Genomic DNA, 20,557 nt, shown 5'->3' on the forward strand with positions numbered 1-20,557 from the left:
ACTAAGATGCTTTGACCTCATCCATTTGGAACATCAAAACTTTTTTAAAGGGCAGGGTTTAAAAGGCCTATAAAGGCACTTGTATTGATTGTTTGTGAGAGAGAATGAATGGCTGATTTCAAAAGAGCACATTCGCCTGTAGGATGCGTATCGTTGACTTAAGCAGTTTTTGCATTTGTTATTTTGTAAGACAATTTGATATAGTGCCAAAACCCAAAGAGAAAAGCTAATACACTTATGAAAGACAAAAATATTAATTATAAATTTAATTTACAACCATTTATATCAACCTTTGTGAAAATACCCATTAGAAACTTAAAAAATATACTCATTACAAGTTAAGAAATGCATATGACAAATAAACAAACATATACAGACAAAAATGAACTTCAACTAGAAACAGTCAGCTGAAATTCAACTGTGCAAAACTATACAGCATTTGAAGAACAGATGACAGCTTATGCTCATGGCTGGTATCTGATAACGTTCAGTCTGCTATATTTACAGTGGCGGTCCTCCCCCTCACTCTCTTCTGCTGACTGGCACTGAGCATTGTATTTATTTGTTTAGAAGAGGCTGTAATAACCGGCTGAATCGCCAGTTTAGAGGAAGCCGATGATCTAAGCGTGGCCCTAACAGGGTTCTTGTTTCTGGGAGATGTCCTACATTCTGCAGATATATGGGAGCTAACAGTTTGCCGGAGATTGCTTTGTGATTTTCCTTTGCGCTGTGGTTTAGTTGACTTCCTCTTAGTCCTATAAGGGGGTCCCGACGGTCTCTTGGCTGGAGTCAAAGGTCCAGCCCTCCGTAAGCTACGTCTGATTGGTGTTTGGTCAACTGGTGTTTGTTGTCGGTGTTCCTCTTGTTCCAGTCCTCCAACCTTGTAGGAACTACTTGCACAAGAGTGAGAACGTGCTTTGGAAGAATCATCCACATGGGCTGATGGAGTGAGGTGTCCAAGGAGGAAACAACTGCTACTTGAGATAGAGGAGCGGGTGAATAAGGCTTTTCGGCTGCTGGACAAAGAAGAACCAGGTTCTGAGGGGCCACCGCTCTCCAGAATAGAGTCTGAGGTGGAGGTACACAGATCAGCCATGCTGCTCCTACCACGACCCTTTCGAGATCCACCTGATGACTGTCCCTGCTCCAGGCCCTGCCTCTCCTTATTAATATCCGGACTAAGGCTACGGAACAGCTGCCGGACATGTGAAAGAGATTTGGAATTAGAGGGTAAAGACATGCCTTTTGGTGGACTCTTCAAGATCCTATTGGTCAAAGGGTCGTAGAACTTAAGAGGTGTCTTTTTGTACTTGTACTTTGGTCCAACATCACTATCACATGACTTTCGCTTCCTCCCTGCTTTCTTAATAGGAGTGGGCTTGGAGATTCCTTGACCCCCATCTGGGGAAGAAAGCACATAGACCACAGTTTTAGGCTGTAGAGGACTCATTAGTTTGCAGTAAGAAGCAGGAAGCTTTAATGCACATAGTCTGGTCTTCATGTCAGGGGTCCTTTCGGGGCTAGGGCATTGCTGGGGCTCTTCACTGTGTGTTGAGGGGAATGTTTCTTGTGTTGATTTTGGTCGCACCACGGGGTAGCTAAGAGGGATGGTCTGTGTACCATGGCTTACCTTTACCACTTGGCAACGTGATGCTAATCTGTAAACTTTTTGCCTCGTTCTTCTCAAAAAAACAGCTGAATGTTTGGGGTCTTCTTCATTGTGTTCCAAAAGCGGCAAGATGTCTGTAGGCTCACACCCAGCAGTATCTGCTTTATCTTTTTTGCCCTGGTTCTTGTTCTTTCTCCTTTTCTTACTGTGCTTTCCAAACATAGCCAAGGATTCACTGTCAAAATAGCAACGGAATTCACCTTGTTGGAATTCTTGAACTATAGAGTCTATCTTCTTGTCATCTTCAAACATCACCTGTGTCCACGTTTTTCCAACAAAAGACTGTGGTATGTGGGGAAGATCGGGAAACACCTTCTCAGGAGCACTTTCCTTAGTTTCCTCAGGTGTTCCCACAGAGTTTAGAGCGGTGTCCAGCTGAGTCTGGTATTCTTGGTCTTCAAGGTTTATATGCACTTCCAGTAATTCGGCTAAATTCTTTTCTTCACCCTTTGCCTTTCCCAGAGCCACCTGTACTGCATTGTCCCATTCTTCACTGCCTTCAGATTCACTCATAGACTGAGGACTCAGAAGGAAGCTGCCATCGTCCTCTTGCTGGTCAACTTTGAGACTGTAGCCATAACAGTATTTTTCAATAACCTCCTCTATCACATCTCGAATCTGGTCAGATAGATGACTGAATGTCTGTTCCCTATGAAGGCCTTTCCAAAGAGGCAGTCCTGAAATCCACACTGTGGACGACTCAGCCACTGGTTGAAAGGTTGCAGGCTGGTCCTTCGAGGTAATGCTCTTTGCAACTGGTGGTGCATGGGATGCTGTAATGGAGTCGCTCCCCTCATTATCCCTATTGGTTTTCTTGTGTGCTTTCCTGTGTTCAACAATTCCAGCCTTGGCGACTGGTGGCTGCTTTGAAGCACAGGGATGTCCAGAGTGTGTTTGTGAGCTTTCTCTCTGATCAAGTAGTGTCAATTGTGATGTATGTGGTTTTTCATTGGCAGAGCTGCCACTAGTCCTGTGCAAAAAACCCTGTGTGGGGGAATACTTTTCAGGGGGAGGTGGTTCAGGCACCATTTTTCCTATTTGGGAATCAGTTTGTATGTGTGTAGTTGCAGTGAGGTCAGTATTCACTGCTGGAATTGAGGCTGCGATTCGCAGCATTTGGCATGACTCTTCATCAGAGGTAGGCATCTCCTCTCGTGTCCCAACAGAGACTTCATTATCATCTGATCCACAGTACACCTCTGAGAGCACCTCCTTTGGGACAAGTGGGGTGGTTAGCGAGGGTAGATCAGCATGGGTAGGCCTACAGTAAAAAAAGAAGAGTCAAAAGCAATGACTGAACCGTTTTTTTTTTTTTTTTTCAATTAACAAATATGGCTAAATATTTTTTTTTCAATTAACATGCTAAATAAGAAATCTGATATATTAAAACATAGCCTACCTTGTATCGCTGTAGTGATGAGGATGATGCTGGAGCACATCCTGGAGGAATCTCTCTAATAAACTTCCAGAAGATACATTTGTTCTAGCAGCTCGTACCACTTCTCTATGTTGGGCACTCAAGATATGCTGCAGAATACAACAATAAATTGTTTACAATAAAGCCCTAATAATTCATAATATCATAATATTAATTATTATAAAAGATGAATATGAATATCATAAAAGCATGATATTAGAATATGGAAGTCACAATATGGAACGCAATATATTTCTAGTTCTTACCATTGATTTGTTTAAATAGAACTACTAATCCAAGTTTAACAAACACATTGAACAAAACAGTAATTAAAGGGGAAGGAATGATGGATGCCAGAGAGTTACGCACCTGTTCCACACTATTGTACAGAACTTGACAGCAGCTGCAGTAACCTTGTCTTTGGGAGCCAGAAGGACCAGCAACAGGCTGTTCTCCTCTACTAGTCCTTCAGATGGGGCAAAAAATAAAGTTTGATAAATAATATCTGTTTAAATTTGCAATTTAATTACTACTGAGAATCCATAATGGAATGGCTAGTGGGTTGGTGCAAATGTTGAATTTATTTTCAGACAACTCACCTGCCGGACATAGCAGCTGGACACCTCTCTGCATCTACAACACATGAACATTTTTTTTTACATGCATTCTCTGAATCAGTGGTTCTCAACTAGTTTTGCTTCCGGATGTTACATTGTATATCAGTGGTGACCCAACACAGTAGAAAATCTATTTATCTTATAAAAGTTAAGAAAAATGCCCTTAAAATAAACATAACTTATAACTATTTATTAGATAACTTAAGACAACAATTTCTCATTATTAATGTTCATTCTCAATATTTATTGTAGTCTTCCTATTATTCTATTTTCTTTTGTAGAGTTGTTCATCATTTTTAAAGATAAGGACATGTCTCACAACCTGTCCATGTTGGAATCTAATTTGGCTAGATTCCACCAAGTGTCGTGAACAGCACATTCCAGGGCCCAGTCGAGGCCCCTCTTTGGCTGCAACAGTAGAGAAAGGTTGGCTACATTTGAATTGGCTCTTGGTGGACTAGCACAAAAAAATGTCCAACACTATCAGACAAGGATGTTAGGACATCTGACAGACACCTCTTAGAGGGCAAGAAAAAGACCATGTGTTTATGTGAAGTTTCTGGCCCTCACCCAAATTGAGACCAATTCCTAACGTTTCGATCCGGACTAGGGGTGGGCGATATATCAGTAGACACGATGACCTGGTAGAAATTTGTCAGCTGGTAGTGATTATGGATTCTCATCTCTATTGTGGTTATGCTCCTGTGACTCGGCTGTTCTGTGTTTTCACAAAAGCTCATTGTTTGCATGGATTTTAAGCATTGTGGTTTAAAAACCAGTGTTTTTTTGTAAACTGTTAAAACCCAAATAGCAGCGAAAGTGAACTTATTTTGCTCTATGCATGCTGTCTAATATGGTTTCTGAAAGCTGTCTGAGTGACATGCACACATGAAGCCGCTGTTCAATAGCTACGTTTACATGGAACCTAATAAATAGGGATGCACCTATACTGATACCAGGATCGGTATTGGGCCCGTGCATTCGTGAACAGGCAGTAGAGTACTTGTGACAAAGAAACACCAACAACAGAGAGCAGAATAGATATATCAGATTCATATGTCTATGAAGTTTGAGTTAATAACGAGCATTGAACTTATAACGTGCATTTGAAAAAGCAACACACGTCAAATATCTTTCCAGACACGAGAAGCATTTATGAATCTCTTGTCCAACAAAAGACAACATTTAATAAATAAATCAAAGCATTTCAATCTTCTGTATATTATTCTAAATATGCAAGTATGCGGAGGGGAGGGGCAAATTTAGAGTGTCTGCATGAGAGCACCCTCTGGCTTTCAGATGGAGCAGCATCAGCCATGCTGCACTAACAAACTGTGCATAAAATAATCACAGCTTTTGCCAAATCGTATGCAATTTAATTTCGATTAATTGTGCAGCCCTAAAGTGAGAATTAACAGTTGAGAAATAAAATGCATGTGTAACAGTTTATTTGATTCGAGCATTCGGTCTTAAAGGGACTATTTTAGTTGCTATTATTATTAGTCACACAGGCTCTCTGGTGCTCAATGATTTATATAAATAAATAAATCTGAAATTCAATAGTTTGAGATTAGAGAACCTTACTTTTAGCAGAGGATTGTGGTCCTTCCTCCAAGGGCATGGTACTGTCTTCAAACAATCACACAAACACAGAGAGAAAGTTGCTTGCATGGTTTATTACTGTACTGCACTCTGTACAGATATATATATATAAAAAAACATTTCACATGTTTACATGTTATACACGCAATTTCCACTTGCAAATGGCTTAATTTTTTAACTTTTTTGCATTGTACATTGCAGAAAACATTTCACTGCCAGCAATTACTGATGTATTCAATATTGAGCATTGCATATAGATAACGTTACACTTACATGTAAGTAAAATATCATTATGAACAGAATAAAATAAGAGTATATAACGTTACTCACCTACATGGAGGAGAGGATGCCTATTAATGTTTCCGTGTCACATCACCGCGTTTCCGCACAGCCACGTGTAGTAAGTTAACAGTAATATCTAAAGATATATAAGTTAATACATTAACCAGAATTAGAAAGACACTTAAAAGGCCTCGTGCTTATGGTTGATATAACTTAATTTTATATTTAAAACAACAAAATAGGTCTGTATCTTAAATAAGCTTTAATACTTTAATACACAAATCAACTTCTCGTCAATTTGAAAAGTTTTTTTTTCTTTACTATGTTCAGCTTTAACTACTCGTTGTGTAACGTTAACATACATGTGCCGGCCTGCAAACACAAACACGGCCATTTAAACAGCGCGTCCCAGAATTACCACAGAAACCCACTTTCACTTAAAATGTATTTGAAAACGTTTGAATTTTAAACACTGTATCAGTATACAAACACTGTTTAGGATCACACAAACTGCAGTTTGAACTAGCCTGCTATGCTAACTCACCTAGCAAGCTAGTGGCACTTAGCATGACAACGTGGAGGGTGACAACGGGACCGTGACATGGTAAATATCCACTTAAAAATGATCTAGAAATGCATCAACTTGATTAGGCTGCAGACTTCACCATGCTTTCACCTGATTATGGATGTTATTCCACTTAGATCCCATCGGTATCTGTTTTTAGCGCAGGTCTGCTCGTGGAGTGACGTAAGATTAAAGCGCGGGAATCCGCCCACTAGTAAAAGTCTGGGACGGAATTTAATCAATGGGGCTTTAAATTCAACGCTGCCAAATAACATTTATAGAAAATTGCCTTCGTTGATCGGAACATTAGAAATATTGCAAACTACGCAGTTTTGCAAAAGAGTTCTCATGACCATGTTAAACCTGGCAATACACGTCACGTAAAGTCAAATTATTACATAATTTTAGAAGTTGCACAACATTTGATTCTAAAAATTACTAAATTAACTTCATAAAAATAGCACGTTAATACTAATCATTTGCAAAATATTCAAAATGTTAATTTAGAAGACAAAGTATAACTTTAAATACAAATAAATAAAAAAGATCAAGAAACAAAGCTGCATTTTAAGTGTTTTTATTGGATTAATGTGTCATGCTTTTAGATCTTGTTAAAGGCTGCCACATCCATTGACTGCACATAGTCCTCAAAGGCTGTGATCAATTCCTCCAGCTGGTCTGTTCCAACTTTATCATCCTCCACGACACAGGCAATCTGTAGCTTCTTGATGCCATAGCCGACAGGCAACAGTTTAGCTGTACAGGAGAAGTCAAATAACAATTAAAATAAAAAAATTAGACAAAACTGTAATTAATGGCCTGAGAGAAAAAAAGAAAAGTTTTGGGGGGTAGGCATAACATTTAATCAGTTTTAATTAACAGTAATTGCAAGGGATGAAATAGATTGACTTACATTGTCCCCAGAGTAAACCGTCCATCTGAATGCTGCGTACACACTCCTCAAGCTTGGCCATGTCGGTTTCATCGTCCCAGGGCTTGACATCCAACAGGATGGAAGACTTGGCGATAAGGGCAGGCTCTGCTCAGACATTAAAAAGACAAGTGTCAATCAGAAAGAAAACAAAGGAATCCAACCATCACAATTTAACGACTAGTGAATATCAGGTTAACATGAGTATCAATCACAAGATTCAGTCGAAAGATGGTGATGTGAAATCATCATTAAACTAGTCAACGTTGCTATGTACACTATCGGTCAAAAGTTTAGTATAATTACACATATATAAATCATGTTTTTGAAAAAGTAGTAGCTGATGTTCACCCAGGCTGCATTTTATGAAAAACAGTAAAGTCATATTACAATTTAAAACAACTTTTTTCCCCCAATTGATTTTAAATTGTAATTTATTCCCGTGATGTCTTTTTGGGGTAAAATGATTCCTCAGAAATCATTATAACATGTTGATTTGGTGCTCAAGAAACAAATGTTTAAAACAGTTTTTGCTGCTTAAATTGATTAAAAGTGACAGCCAAGACACCTAATGTTAATAAATGCCGTTCTTTCTGCCTTTTATTCAAAGAACTCTGAAAAAAAGGTTTCATGGTTTAAACAAAAACATTAAGCAGCAAAATCATTGATAATGGGAACCATTATTAATAATTGATCACCAATAATAATAATAAAGCAACAAATCAGCATTTTAGAATGACTTCTAAAAGATCATGTGTGAAAATTCAGCTTTGCCATCAGGAATAAATTACAAGTTAAAATATATTCAGAAAGAAAACAGTTACTTTAAATTAGTAATATTTTACAATGTTCCTGTTTTAACTGTATTTGATTAAACAGTCTTGGTGAGCATAAGAGACTTAAAAAAAAAAAAAAACTTTTGACCATTAGTGTAGATTTAAAAGACAACTACATACTTTTTGACTTCTTTGCGTTGTATGCTGCAAGCCTCTCCTCCTTGATTTTTTTGGATTCCTCATCCTGCAAGGAAATACATTCATAATCAGTTGTGCAGATGGCACAATAACAGAGCAACTGCCTGGACATTTTTTCTACTAACTGGCTTTCAGAAACAAAAGTTGTCCATCACTACATCAGCCGAAAGATGGTGAGAAAAATCATCATGTGACCAGTTAGTTTGATCAAAACACACCATCAGTTCTGCTACTGTACTAACCTCTTCCTCATCAGAACCAAACAGATCGATGTCATCGTCGTCTTCATCAGCTGCTGCAGGCGCTGCTGCCGTCGTGTCCTGAACACCAGCAGGGCCGTACTGACCGAGAGGCTTCTTCACACCTGGAAGGCTAAAGGCAAGAGGAGAGTGAATGCATGCAACTAGACGAGAGCCCTTGTGACATTCTTATATCTCCCAGCCAAATCAGAGTTTGAAGGATTGTACATCAGCCACTCAGCCGAAAGATGGTGATAGAATAATCATCACATATTGGGGGAAGTAGTACCAACAAAGCATTAAATATCAGTCAAGCATCATATTACCTGCCCTTCTCCTTCTGGTAAGACTTGATGTGGTTGTACCACCGCAGAGCGTGGCAGAGGTCAGCTGAAGGGGCACCAGACAGGGCATCAAAAACTGCAATATCAGCCTGAGAGGGCACATACCTGCCAAGAAAATGTGTATTGATCAATCAAATGTGTATAGATATTGGTGTTTTCCATCTTTAAGCAAATTAGAGAGGTTTATGAATGGACTGCAAAATGTTTATGCATGGATCAACAATACAGCAAAGAAAATATGGCACCTCAAAAAATCTTGGGGGAGGGGGAAGGGTACTACTGCAAATACAGATCCTAGAACTATCATACATATACTAGTCATAGCAAAGAAATTAATGACTTCTGCCTTTGGAGTTTATCACGGCAATCAGAAATGATTATAGTATTACAGCATATGGAAAAAAGTATAGACATGAGTTGTTACAGGGCAACTAAGGAGACAAAAACACTTTCAAAAGAGCTTACCCCTCGATATAACTTTTGTCTGCCAGAAACTCATTCAGAACTTTGAGTCCAGCGGGTGTTTTGAGATCACCAAAGCCCATTATTGTAAGTTACCGGTGAGACCTCGTGTACAGACGTGGAACCCTGAGCTTGGAGGAAGAGCGAAGGAACGAGAAAAGAACGTGAGATCGTCTTTATACGTCTGACGCCATGACTCCTCCCACGCTGACATATTTTATTAAAAAATATTAAAAAATAAGATATATTTGACAGTCATTTGCGGTAGGTATCACGTAACATTTGTAGATAAGCAAGATAAGCATATCCTGCTTTTCACAGATACATCTCGTACCGAAAAACGTGTTGTCTTGTTGACTTTTAACGTGAAAGAGAGAAGGAAACGACCGCTTTTATGAGCGGAAATGACGACTATAAATCGTCAACACAAAACGTTGGCTTTATTATTTAAAAAATGAATTTAATATATTAATGTATTTTTACATACATGAACGCATTAATGTTCTATATTATAGAATAATCTGACCCAATTCAATGTTTTTATTATCAAGTTTCAATGCTCGATGTGAATCGGCTATTTCCGTCATCTCCTCCGTAATCACCCGAGTCACTCATAACTGAACCTACAGCAGTAGTAGCGCTGTTCTGGTCTAGAAGGCCAAATAGCGTCAAGGTAAGAATTAAATATTGCATTTTGTCTAGATTAGAGTGTAAACATCGTTTTGTCTAGACATCTGCTTTGTGAATAACTGCTGGCTTTATAAACGCATGCGAAACATGGGTAATTTACAGTAATGTTCTCCCCTGTCCTTGAAGCCACTGCGCCTCTGAGTGTTAGCCTGCTAACGTAACTAGTGTGTGTAGAATGAAAATGTCAACAGCATTGGTTTTGAATTATGTTTTAATCTACTTTCCCTTTACAGTAAAATATAGATATATGATATACTTTGCCTTTACATAGTTATATGAAAATGGTTCTTTTGTAAGGATACAAACACGCTATGTTGCTGTTATGAAATTGGGGTTTTGTAATCTTTGCCATGTTACTTATAGTCTGCACTCGTCCGAGATTTGAATGTAAAAGGAATTTATTAAATAATACTGTTTTTTGCACACCTAAGGTCTGATTAGAAAGAAATATTGTGGCTATTTATTTGTAATTTCCTTTTGTTACAAAGTACTGTGGCATGTTTATCCATTTTTAACCTAGATACTATGCATTCCAATAGTGGGGATCAACATATTACGTGTGCTTGTAATCACTTGCCATTTTCTTTTACAGCGACATGTTGCGTTTGCCAGCAGTAAGTCGGGCTTTGGCTGGTGTGGCCCATTCCAAGGGCTCCATTGCCACCACTAACAATGGTAATTTGCTCTATGCATTCTTTTTTCAATCTTTCAATGTGTGATGCACATTTTTAAGAATGCTGAGCAACTTTACTGGTTTGCCAGTCATTTTCTCACACTTGCTTGTTTTTGCGACAGTGTGGACATCAATCCGGGCCTCAAGCAATATGGTTGAAGTGTTTGTAGATGGAAAGCCTATCATGGTGGAGCCAGGGACTACTGTACTACAGGTAATGATGCAGAGACATTTCCTTTTAATTATTCTATGCAAAGATTGTACTTTCCATGTTAATGTTGACATGCCAACTGTGTTTAGGCTTGTGAGAAAGTTGGCGTGCAGATTCCTCGTTTCTGCTATCATGATCGTCTGTCAGTGGCCGGTAACTGCCGCATGTGTCTGGTGGAAATCGAGAGAGCGCCAAAGGTACATGCACCATTGAAAGCATTAAGATTATGTCATCATTACACATTATCGTTTATTATCAAAATACATGACGAGTCTTAATTTAAGCACCTGTTCTTCATCAACAGCCTGTTGCAGCGTGTGCAATGCCTGTCATGAAAGGGTGGAACATATTGACCAACTCAGAGAAAACACGAAAAGCCAGGTTTGAGAAGTAGTTTCTTGCTTTAAAAATACTACTCCAAGGAGTTGTCATCATCACATGTACTATTTATTTATTTATAATTTTTTTATTGTGCTTATGATAGAGAGGGAGTCATGGAGTTCCTGCTTTCCAACCACCCTCTTGACTGTCCAATCTGTGATCAGGGAGGAGAATGTGATTTGCAGGTAAGAAAAACATTGTTTACTGCAATTTGAGAGAACTTGAGTATCCATTCAAGAATGGAAAACAATCATCCCTGATACATTTTTTATGATCATCTTGATGTTGTGCTGGATATATAGGACCAATCGATGATGTTTGGTGCTGATAGAAGCCGTTTTACAGAAGACAAAAGAGCAGTGGAAGATAAGAACATCGGACCTCTCATCAAAACTATCATGACCCGCTGTATACATTGCACACGTTGTGTTCGGTGGGTTGGAGATCTATTAGTATAGATGCTACATAAATGCACAAAATGTATGTTGTGCAGGGCTCATCAATAAGGGACCAATTCAATTAGCAGTTAATGTACCATCAGAAATTATAATATTTTAGTTGCCATAAAAAATGATTTATTAATTTAAAATCTATTGTAATTTAATAACATTTATTATTAGATCACTTATAAATACACTTTTAGGTTTGATTGATATTTAAAAAAAATGTTTTTATGTAATGCTACTTGATGACCGCTATAACACAAAGTGGCATATGGCAAAGCATTACTGATTGGATTACTTTGTTTTGTTCTCATGCCTATTACCCTCAGGATCAGAGAGAGAGTGTTTCAGTCCTAAATAAATGTCTCTTTCTACAAATATATATATATATTTTTTTGTGTGTAACTTTACAGTTTTGCCAGTGAGGTTGCTGGTGTGGAGGACCTGGGAACTACTGGACGCGGTAACACCATGCAGATTGGCACCTACGTAGAGAAGATGTTCATGTCTGAATTATCTGGTAATGTGATTGACTTGTGTCCTGTTGGAGCGCTGACCTCCAAACCTTACGCCTTCACTTCACGACCCTGGGAGACCAGGTACGATCCTGAGAGAGTTTTTTCCTCTCATGTGTGCATAGCGGTGCCAACTGTCCCGAATTAGCCGGGACATCCCGATTATTGGGCCTAATTTATTCGTCAACTATCCCGAATTAGCCGGGAAGTCCCGATTATTGGGCCTAATTTATTTTAATAAATTTAATCGGGACCTCTCTTGTCCCGATTATTGAGTGCTACACTGATCTGACTGATACAACAGCAACACGACACTTGAGAATCCCCACGACACCGGTCCTCATCCAGTCACGCACATCCGACCATACAAATAAACTATAAATCGAGAATGAATTATCTAATCTATCTAGATATACATTATTTATAAAAAATCCTGCATACTCCAGCGCCAAATCTTGTAGCAAGCCCACGGCAGAGAGTGATAGAGCGAAAGACATTGCCTGCGTGATCCCGCCCCCTCAAAAAAACTGATCGCCAAAATCCTGTATTTTTCTTTTTCGAAAGTTGGCAACCCCTATGTGTGCACTTTCATTCCTATATTTGAGTTGTTATTTATGCTGCTTTATAATCCCTTAACTGCCTAACATAGATTATTGCATAGATCAGCAGATTATTGATATAGAAACCTCTTCAAAATTATGTAAGAATGTTATATGTTTCAAACTGTGTTTTTGAGACCACACAGTTCACAGTTTTGGTTCACTACAGTTTTAAGGAGAAAATATTCAGCAATGGTGTTGACTTGAATTTACACATGGTTTGTCTTAAACAAAATCAAAAACACCACATAGACATAAACAAAATTGAAAACGTTATTTTCGTTACAGGGCAACTTAAATACTAAATAATTTTTTACTTTGTATTTTATTTTTATGTCTAACCAAGTTGTGATCCAAATCTGAAGTTGATTAGATCACAAAAATGTTAGCCTGGATGCCAGCTGAATTTAGCCCCGCCCACAATATTTGAGGTCGGGAAGTTCAGTCTGGACTTGATCCGTTGTGGAGCGACTATGCTCGAACCAGAGCTCTTCAGACCTTCAAATTGCTCTTCAAATTGTCAGGGCGGGCTTTATACGATGATGGACAGATGATCAACAGTAACGTAATCATCCACATCATCAAAGAGCGCTTGGGTTGAATTCGTTTACAACAAAGGTGGCTGCCGCTGGAGAATTGAGATGTAGATTAAGCCATCGCGTCTGTTATAGAAGATATCAACAGTGCGTTCATTTTAAAAGAGGAACAGAGATGCGATCAAGGCATTTGTTGATCGGAAAGATGTTTTTGCCGTCCTTCCTACGGGATTCATTAGGTGTAGGTCTATCCCATTGAGTGCAGAGGCATTTTCTTTCCTGGTTCGCTTGAAACACGCTGCATAATCACAGCCCAATGGAGCAGTATCAGACTCCATTCTGACTAGAATCTGAGAATGACAACGTCAGGCTACAAAAATGTTCCAATGAGATTTTTTTTAGGTGCTGTACCAATAATAGCCATTGGGTGTCCCTTTTTTCCATTGAAATACCTTTCTGTCACAAGATAATCACCAAATATAGAACCTTGAGTCTTTGACCTTTCCAACAATATGTGTTTTGTCAAGTTTTGATTCTAAAATAGTGCAGTAAAATTTGTAATATGAAACCTGACATTGCCTACTTGGAGGGAGGAGCCTGCTAAAAGAAGTTTAAGTCCAGGGGGTAATACAGCATTCGGAAAGCGTACCTTCTATGGGGGCATCTATTGGCTAACAAGCCATCACCTGCTGTTAACATTCCATAGACTCCCATTCATTTTGGTGTCACTTTGACAGCGAATAACTTTACATTTATGTCCGATTTCAAATTGGTTTTCACTGGATGAATAATGAGGATGTAAGCCTTCGAATGACTCTGAGAGTTAAGGGCTTATAATAGTGGGTTACTTGAATATGTGTGCACCCTAATTTTGAAAATGAAAATGCTGTTCTCATGTGTCTACAGAAAGACTGAGTCCATTGATGTGCTGGATGCTGTTGGCTCCAACATTGTGGTGAGCACCAGGGGTGGTGAGGTCATGAGAATTCTTCCCCGTTTGAATGAGGATGTCAATGAGGAATGGATATCCGACAAGACCAGGTGAGTGTTAAAATAAGACAACACTCCTCTCTTTCTCCATTCACACACACTCATGGTTGGTCTACTGTCCTGTCTCTGGCCCACCCTCTCTAAGGTTTGCATATGATGGACTGAAGAGGCAGCGCCTGACCCAGCCCATGGTGAAGGATGCCAGTGGACAGCTGGTTGTCACCACCTGGGAGGATGTTCTCACACGTGTAGCTGGAGCAGTGAGTGATTGCGAATTATAAACTAGAACCATACATTCATGTATATGCTTTGTCATTTTCAGACAGTAGATTTCACTGGTTGTGATTTTTGTGTTTTGCAGCTTCAAGGAGTTCAAGGTTCTGAGGTAGGAGCGATTGCTGGTGGGATGGTAGATGCTGAGGCACTAGTGGCTCTGAAGGACCTACTGAATAAACTGGACAGTGAGACCCTCTGCACTGAGGAGGTCTTCCCAATGACTGGTTCCGGGTGAGTCCTTATCCAATAAGAATGATGTCTGCCATGATTTTAGTAACATCTCTTCTCGTTCACACTGATTTCATATAATTATTATTGGATTTTTTTCTAATAGTATTTGTGATGTTTCTGCAAACATTGCTGTTACTATTGGTCATCCCAAAGGTTAGGAATTTTCAACAAATTGCTAAAATAAAGGATTTGACTTCGTCTAACCAGTACGATTCCAACAAGTGTTATACCAAGGGAAAAACCATGGACATATTTTGCTTCATAACATTGACCTTTGAAATGGAGAGATTCTCTTATCTCCTACTCGTGAAGACAAACATCCCTTTAAACCACATAATCGTAAGATTTAACAACAATAGCAAGCATTCCAAGAGCAAGGAAATAGGTAAAATAATTTATCTAAAATTTAAAAACATAAAATAAATAAATAAATAATGTAAATCAAGTTAAAGTTAAATAGAAAAACCAAATATTTAAAATAATAAAGAAAATAAAACGTGAATGGATGGTTGCATTCTTAAAGTAAAACAGGTTGTTTATAAAAACCCTTAGACGACACCTTAGCAACTGTTTTAGGGAACACTTTATTTTAGAATGTCCCTGTTACACATCTGACATGTACCTGCTATAGTTATAACAGTAAATTATGCATAATGGAGCACAAGTAACCCTAAACCTAATTATAGCAAGTACATTTTTAATTATTACTCGGTAGCCTACTTATTGTACAGTATATTATATTGTAACAAGGGTACATTAAAATAAAGTTTATAGATTTATTAATGGTCCTGATATTTAAGGTGCTTATTGGCTTAAAATTTAGTTCATCCAAAAAGGTACATTTTCATCAATTGTTCACCCTCACGTCATTCCAAGCTCATAAGACTTTCCTTTAATTTTAAAGAAAGTCTGAAAGATTTCTATCCCTCCTTTTTAAAGTTCATTCCACCAAAACTTTCAACCTTCAAAAAGTACTGGAAAGTAACCCATATGTATCAAGCTATTGAATCCAGGTCTTGGCAAGATTTGTATTAACTTTTTAATATATTTAATTATTTAATTTAAGCTTATAGTCACATATAAACAAACATTCATCAATACACACTTATGAACACAAATATGGTCACTGGCAGCTCATATATACTTTTGACACGTGAGAACAAACCTCATTGGTTTACGCTTGTCAAAAAAAGAACGTTTGAGCTTCGATTAATAAAGAGTATGTTATCTTTATGAACTTGTTGAAGCTTAAATTTTGGTGTAATGGGCTTTCAGTGGAGGTACAGAAACCTCTCTGGTTTAAAATGAACAAAAGTCTTACCAGTATGGAATTGTGGGTGATTAATTGATGACAGTTTTTGGTGAACTATCTCTTTAATCTTACTATTACAGATTTAAACTAATTTTGCTCTTTTGGCTCCTTAGAACCGACTTGCGCTCCAATTACCTCTTGAACAGCCGTATCACTGGCATTGAGGAGTGTGACCTTCTGCTTCTGATTGGAACCAACCCACGTTACGAGGCACCTCTCTTCAATTCGCGTGTCCGCAAGAGGTAAAACCATTGCAAACTCTTGTTTGCAATAGTTGGTACCAGTTGAGCAGGTGTCTTTTCACTTCATCCCACTTTTTCCTTTCCCTATTCATCAGTTGGTTGCATAATGAGCTCGAGGTGGCCCTGGTTGGTCATAAGGTGGACTTAAGCTACAGTTACAACCATCTGGGTGAAACCACACAAGTTCTGCAAGAGATCGCTGATGGAACACATCCTTTCTGCAAGGTAACATTATATAATAATGTTGGTGTTTACTGGGAACTTTGATTCAAGTTTTTGCTAAGCAATTCTTTCTCATTCAAGAGTCAACTTCTGATAGAGTTTGGTTTTGCATTTCAGGTCCTTGCCCAGGCCAAAAAGCCCATTGTAGTGGTGGGGAGCTCCGCTCTCCAGAGGGATGATGGGGCAGCCATCTTTAAGGCTGTGTCCACGATTGCTCAAAATTCTCGAGCCATCAGCGGTGTTGAGGAGGGATGGAAGGTTCTCAATGTGCTGCACAGGTCAGATACTGCCATAAGTGTGTGTGGATATGTGGAACTTTCTTTGAGTATCATATGTTTGTGTGAATAAAAGAATTGTGAAAGTACTGACCTTGTCATATCGATGTGTGACCTCAGGGTGGCCAGTCAAGTTGCAGCCCTGGACCTGGGTTACAAGCCTGGTGTTGATGCCATCCGCAAGAACCCTCCCAAAGTACTGTTTCTCCTGGGAGCCGATGCTGATTGCATCACCAGAGCAGATCTTCCCAAAGACAGCTTTGTCATCTACCAGGGTCAGTAACCTCACTTACAAATTTTGTATTCTATACCAGTGATAGCCAACCGTGGTCCTTGATTATCCTCAGCACTGCACATTTTAGAAGTCTCCCTAATCAAACACACCTGATTCAACAAATCAGCCTTGGGTTAAAGGGATAGTTCACACAAAAATGAAAATTGTGTCATTAATTACTTGCTCTCATGTCGTTCCAAACCTATACGACCAAATTAAGATCTTTTTGATGAAATCTGAGCGATTTCTGTCTCTCCATTGACCGCTACACGACAAAAAGTTCATAAAGAGATCATAAAATTAATCCATATGAATTGAGCGTTTTTTGTCCAGATTTTCTGAGGAGACTTGATCGCTTTATATGATGAACAGATTTAATTTATTTTATTCACATACATAAACAACATTGATCAGTGACCATAAACAGAAGCTCAACTGAACCTCATTGGTTCTTACGGAAGCTTAAACATGCTGTGTTGCACATGAGAATGAATCTCATTGGTCACCGCAAGTCAAGCGACCTAACCGTGCTTGAGTTTCTGTTAACCACAACGGATGTGTGAGTTGATGAATGTTTACTCGTGAATAAAAGCCTTACTCAATCTGTTTATCATATAAAGTGATCGTGTTTCTTAAGACCGCTCAGTTCATATGGATTCATTTCACTATTTCTTTAATCGTCAAAGTGGTAGTTGTGTAGCTGTCAATGGAGGGAAAGAAGGCTCTCAGATTTCATCAAAAAAATCTTCATTTGTGTTCCGAAGATGAACGAAAGTCTTACAGGTTTGGAATGACACGAGGGTGAGTAATTAATAACAGAATTTCCAAGACTCCCAAACCTCAGATGAATGTCAGATAAGAGAGAGGGAGAGCAGAGAGAAACCACAGCTCTATACTCTTGTTTAGTACCACAATCCAAAAACAGAGTATTTGTAAAAGTTTAATGGTACAATTTTTTTTGTTTTGTTTTGTTTATTTAACAGGGACAATACACTAAGCATTGTTACACATAGACAACCGATGCTGTGTACATAGGGCATATAGCGTAAAGATAGTTTGCGGCCCTGGTTAGGCTTTTACATAAAATCAAATCATCCAAAATAAGAATAAAACAAACCCAATCATCAAAAGGAGCAAATACACGTGTATATGTTGCACCCAAACAAATGAACAATGACATGATTAAAAACATGAAAAAATATGATTATCCAGGTCACCATGGAGATGTAGGCGCACTCATGGCTGATGTCATCATGCCTGGTGCTGCATACACCGAAAAGACTGGCACATACGTCAACACGGAGGGTCGTGCCCAGCAGACTAGAGTGGCTGTCACTGCTCCCGGTCTTGCACGCGAGGACTGGAAGATCTTGCGTGCCGTTTCTGAGGTATGCTCCTTAAAGGAGTAGTTCACTTTTTTTTTTTAAAAACTTTTGCTGATAATTTACTCACCCCCATGTCATCCAAGATGTCCATCTCTTTCTTTCTTCATTTGAAAAGAAATGAAGGTTTTTGATGAAAACATTCCAGGATTTTCTCCATATAATGGACTTCATTGGGAACCAAACGGTTCAAGGTCCAAATGAGAGTTTCAGTGCAGCTTTAAAGGGCTTTAAACCAGGGGTTTTCAAACTTTTTGTGTGTGTGTACCACTATTTGTAATCAAGAATTTTCACAGACCACCTCATAATACGCATAATATGATATTACAAATTATATTATATATTACATATTATAATCAGGTTCATTTAAACAACAGGCTTATTTCCATAGCAATGGAGTATGAAATCTATACAGTAATAAGAACACTTGGATATAGTCAGTATTTCAAAACCTTTGGCGATTTTAGGGGATTATTAACGTTAATCTTCAGAGTTCTACAAGTCCTCAAAAAGTCATATGTCATCTCCACATCTGACGACACGGAGCTTGAACGTCACGGCTGAGCGCCACTAGCCTGTTTTAGTAATCACACAATAGCTTGACAATTTAATTTACATTTTATATAAATATAGGCCTACATATTCTTTCTTGGAATTTCTTGGTAAATTGTTATTTTTTTTTTTTCATTTTGCCTTTTCACGGACCACCTGCAGTACCCTCACGGACCACTAGTGGTCCGCGGACCACAGTTTGGGAATCGCTGCTTTAAACGACACCAGACGATGAATAAGGGTCTTATATCCAGCGAAACGATCGGTCAATTAAAAAATAAAGTTTAAGTTTTATAAGCTCAAATGCTTCGCCTTGCTCTGTTCTGTGATGAGCATTCGTGACTCTCTCCTGTTCAAACACGTTCATCAAAATGAACAAATCTTTTTTGATTAATGACTCGAAGGGTCCTAGATAAGACCCTTATTCATCGTCTGGTGTCGTTAAAGCCCTTTGAAGCTGCACTTAAATTCTCATTTGGACCTTGAAGTCCATCAAAAACCTTAATTTCTTTTCAACTGAAGAAAGAAAGACATGGACATCTTGGATGACATGGGGGTGAGTAAATTATCAGCAAAAGTTTTTTTTAAAAAAGTGAACTACTCCTTTAACCTGTACTTTTAACAACTTATTGTTCATATTCCTTTACTGAGCTATTCTTTAGAAGAAAGTGTAGACTGATCAGTACAGATTCCTGTTTTTGTTTGCTCAGCTGGCAGGAGTCACACTGCCGTATGACACACTGGATGAGGTTAGGAGGAGGCTGGAAGAGGTCTCTCCTAACCTGGTGAGATATGATGATGTAGAGGAAGCCAATTATTTCAAACAAGCCCATGAGCTTTCAAAGGTTTGTGTTCTTTTTTATGTCAATTTTTGTTTTTAAAACTCTCCACTACTTGAACAGTTCACTAATGTTCTTCTGTTCTCCTTAGGCTGTGAATCAGTCATTGCTTGCGGCTCCTATTGTCCCTCCTCAGCTCACAGTGAAAGATTTCTACATGACAGGTAGAGACTAGAGTAACAAATGTATTATGTTTTTATGTTTGAATAGAATGCTGTAAACTAGTGTATGTCTTTGAACCTGCCATTAACCATTGCCTTTGGTTGTCTTCTACTCTCTATAGACCCCATAAGCAGAGCCTCTCAGACAATGGCCAAGTGTGTGAAGGCTGTGACCGAGGGAGCAGCAGCTGTTGATGAGCCTTCAATTTGTTAACTCCTTCAGGCACACCAACCTATCTATAGTAACGCACACAAAAGTAGTCATCAAGTACATGTACAAACGCATACCTGGATTTTAGCATTGATTTGCTGTTTGTATGCTGTGTCTTACATAGTCATACTTCACCAGAGCAGCAAAATGTGTGAAATTATTATATTTAAATAGGCTTTGAAGGGTGTTGTAAAGTTTTCATTCCCACGATTAAGTTACATGAAGTCTGCTTTGTTTTGGAAAGCTCTTATTACAATAAATAAAAATGTATTATATCAATATACTATTGTCGCCATTAACATTGCTGGTCTAAATTCTTTAAAGTAAGGGAGTAGTAGAACAGCCAATTATTCTGTTCAGAAGCTAGTATTGGTAGATAGGTTTGGTTTTCCTTCTTAAAGGGTTAGTTCACCCAAAAATGAAAATTCTGTCAGTATTTA

The 20,557-nt window shown here is 38.5% G+C and overlaps 3 protein-coding genes across 7 annotated transcripts; 1 reads left to right on the forward strand and 2 right to left on the reverse strand.

Moving 5' to 3' along the window:
• Positions 1-251: 251 nt before the first annotated feature.
• On the reverse strand, positions 252-6,359 carry zdbf2 (zinc finger, DBF-type containing 2). 5 transcript variants are annotated; one of them, XM_089133877.1, is made up of 7 exons: positions 6,264-6,359; positions 5,636-5,723; positions 5,288-5,328; positions 3,686-3,719; positions 3,456-3,552; positions 3,069-3,196; positions 252-2,930 (listed from the first exon to the last, which is right to left on the reverse strand). In XM_089133877.1, exons 3-7 carry the CDS (start codon positions 5,322-5,324, stop codon positions 488-490), a joined length of 2,739 nt encoding a protein of 912 aa, XP_088990003.1. In that variant the 5' UTR covers positions 5,325-5,328; positions 5,636-5,723; positions 6,264-6,359; the 3' UTR covers positions 252-487. The 5 variants fall into 5 exon arrangements, with proteins under 5 accessions (XP_088990003.1, XP_039545351.2, XP_039545353.2 ...); XM_039689417.2 differs by having other exon boundaries at positions 5,288-5,332; XM_039689419.2 differs by having other exon boundaries at positions 5,288-5,332; positions 5,640-5,723; positions 6,132-6,268.
• A 354-nt stretch (positions 6,360-6,713) lies between these two features.
• On the reverse strand, positions 6,714-9,263 carry eef1b2 (eukaryotic translation elongation factor 1 beta 2). The gene is made up of 6 exons (XM_039689425.2): positions 9,106-9,263; positions 8,623-8,745; positions 8,300-8,429; positions 8,040-8,103; positions 7,066-7,191; positions 6,714-6,908 (listed from the first exon to the last, which is right to left on the reverse strand). Exons 1-6 carry the CDS (start codon positions 9,183-9,185, stop codon positions 6,754-6,756), a joined length of 678 nt encoding a protein of 225 aa, XP_039545359.1. The 5' UTR covers positions 9,186-9,263; the 3' UTR covers positions 6,714-6,753.
• A 253-nt stretch (positions 9,264-9,516) lies between these two features.
• On the forward strand, positions 9,517-20,398 carry ndufs1 (NADH:ubiquinone oxidoreductase core subunit S1). The gene is made up of 19 exons (XM_039689424.2): positions 9,517-9,775; positions 10,385-10,467; positions 10,588-10,679; positions 10,766-10,873; positions 10,981-11,057; positions 11,161-11,242; positions 11,360-11,490; positions 11,914-12,099; positions 14,057-14,191; positions 14,286-14,400; positions 14,502-14,647; positions 16,073-16,201; positions 16,297-16,426; positions 16,541-16,701; positions 16,819-16,973; positions 18,185-18,360; positions 19,617-19,751; positions 19,837-19,909; positions 20,029-20,398. Exons 2-19 carry the CDS (start codon positions 10,389-10,391, stop codon positions 20,118-20,120), a joined length of 2,202 nt encoding a protein of 733 aa, XP_039545358.2. The 5' UTR covers positions 9,517-9,775; positions 10,385-10,388; the 3' UTR covers positions 20,121-20,398.
• The last annotated feature ends 159 nt before the right edge of the window (positions 20,399-20,557 follow it).

Source organism: Pimephales promelas, chromosome 8 (genome assembly GCF_988280905.1).
Source record: "Pimephales promelas chromosome 8, fPimPro1.hap1.1, whole genome shotgun sequence".
In the NCBI taxonomy this organism is placed as follows: Eukaryota; Metazoa; Chordata; class Actinopteri; order Cypriniformes; family Leuciscidae; genus Pimephales; species Pimephales promelas.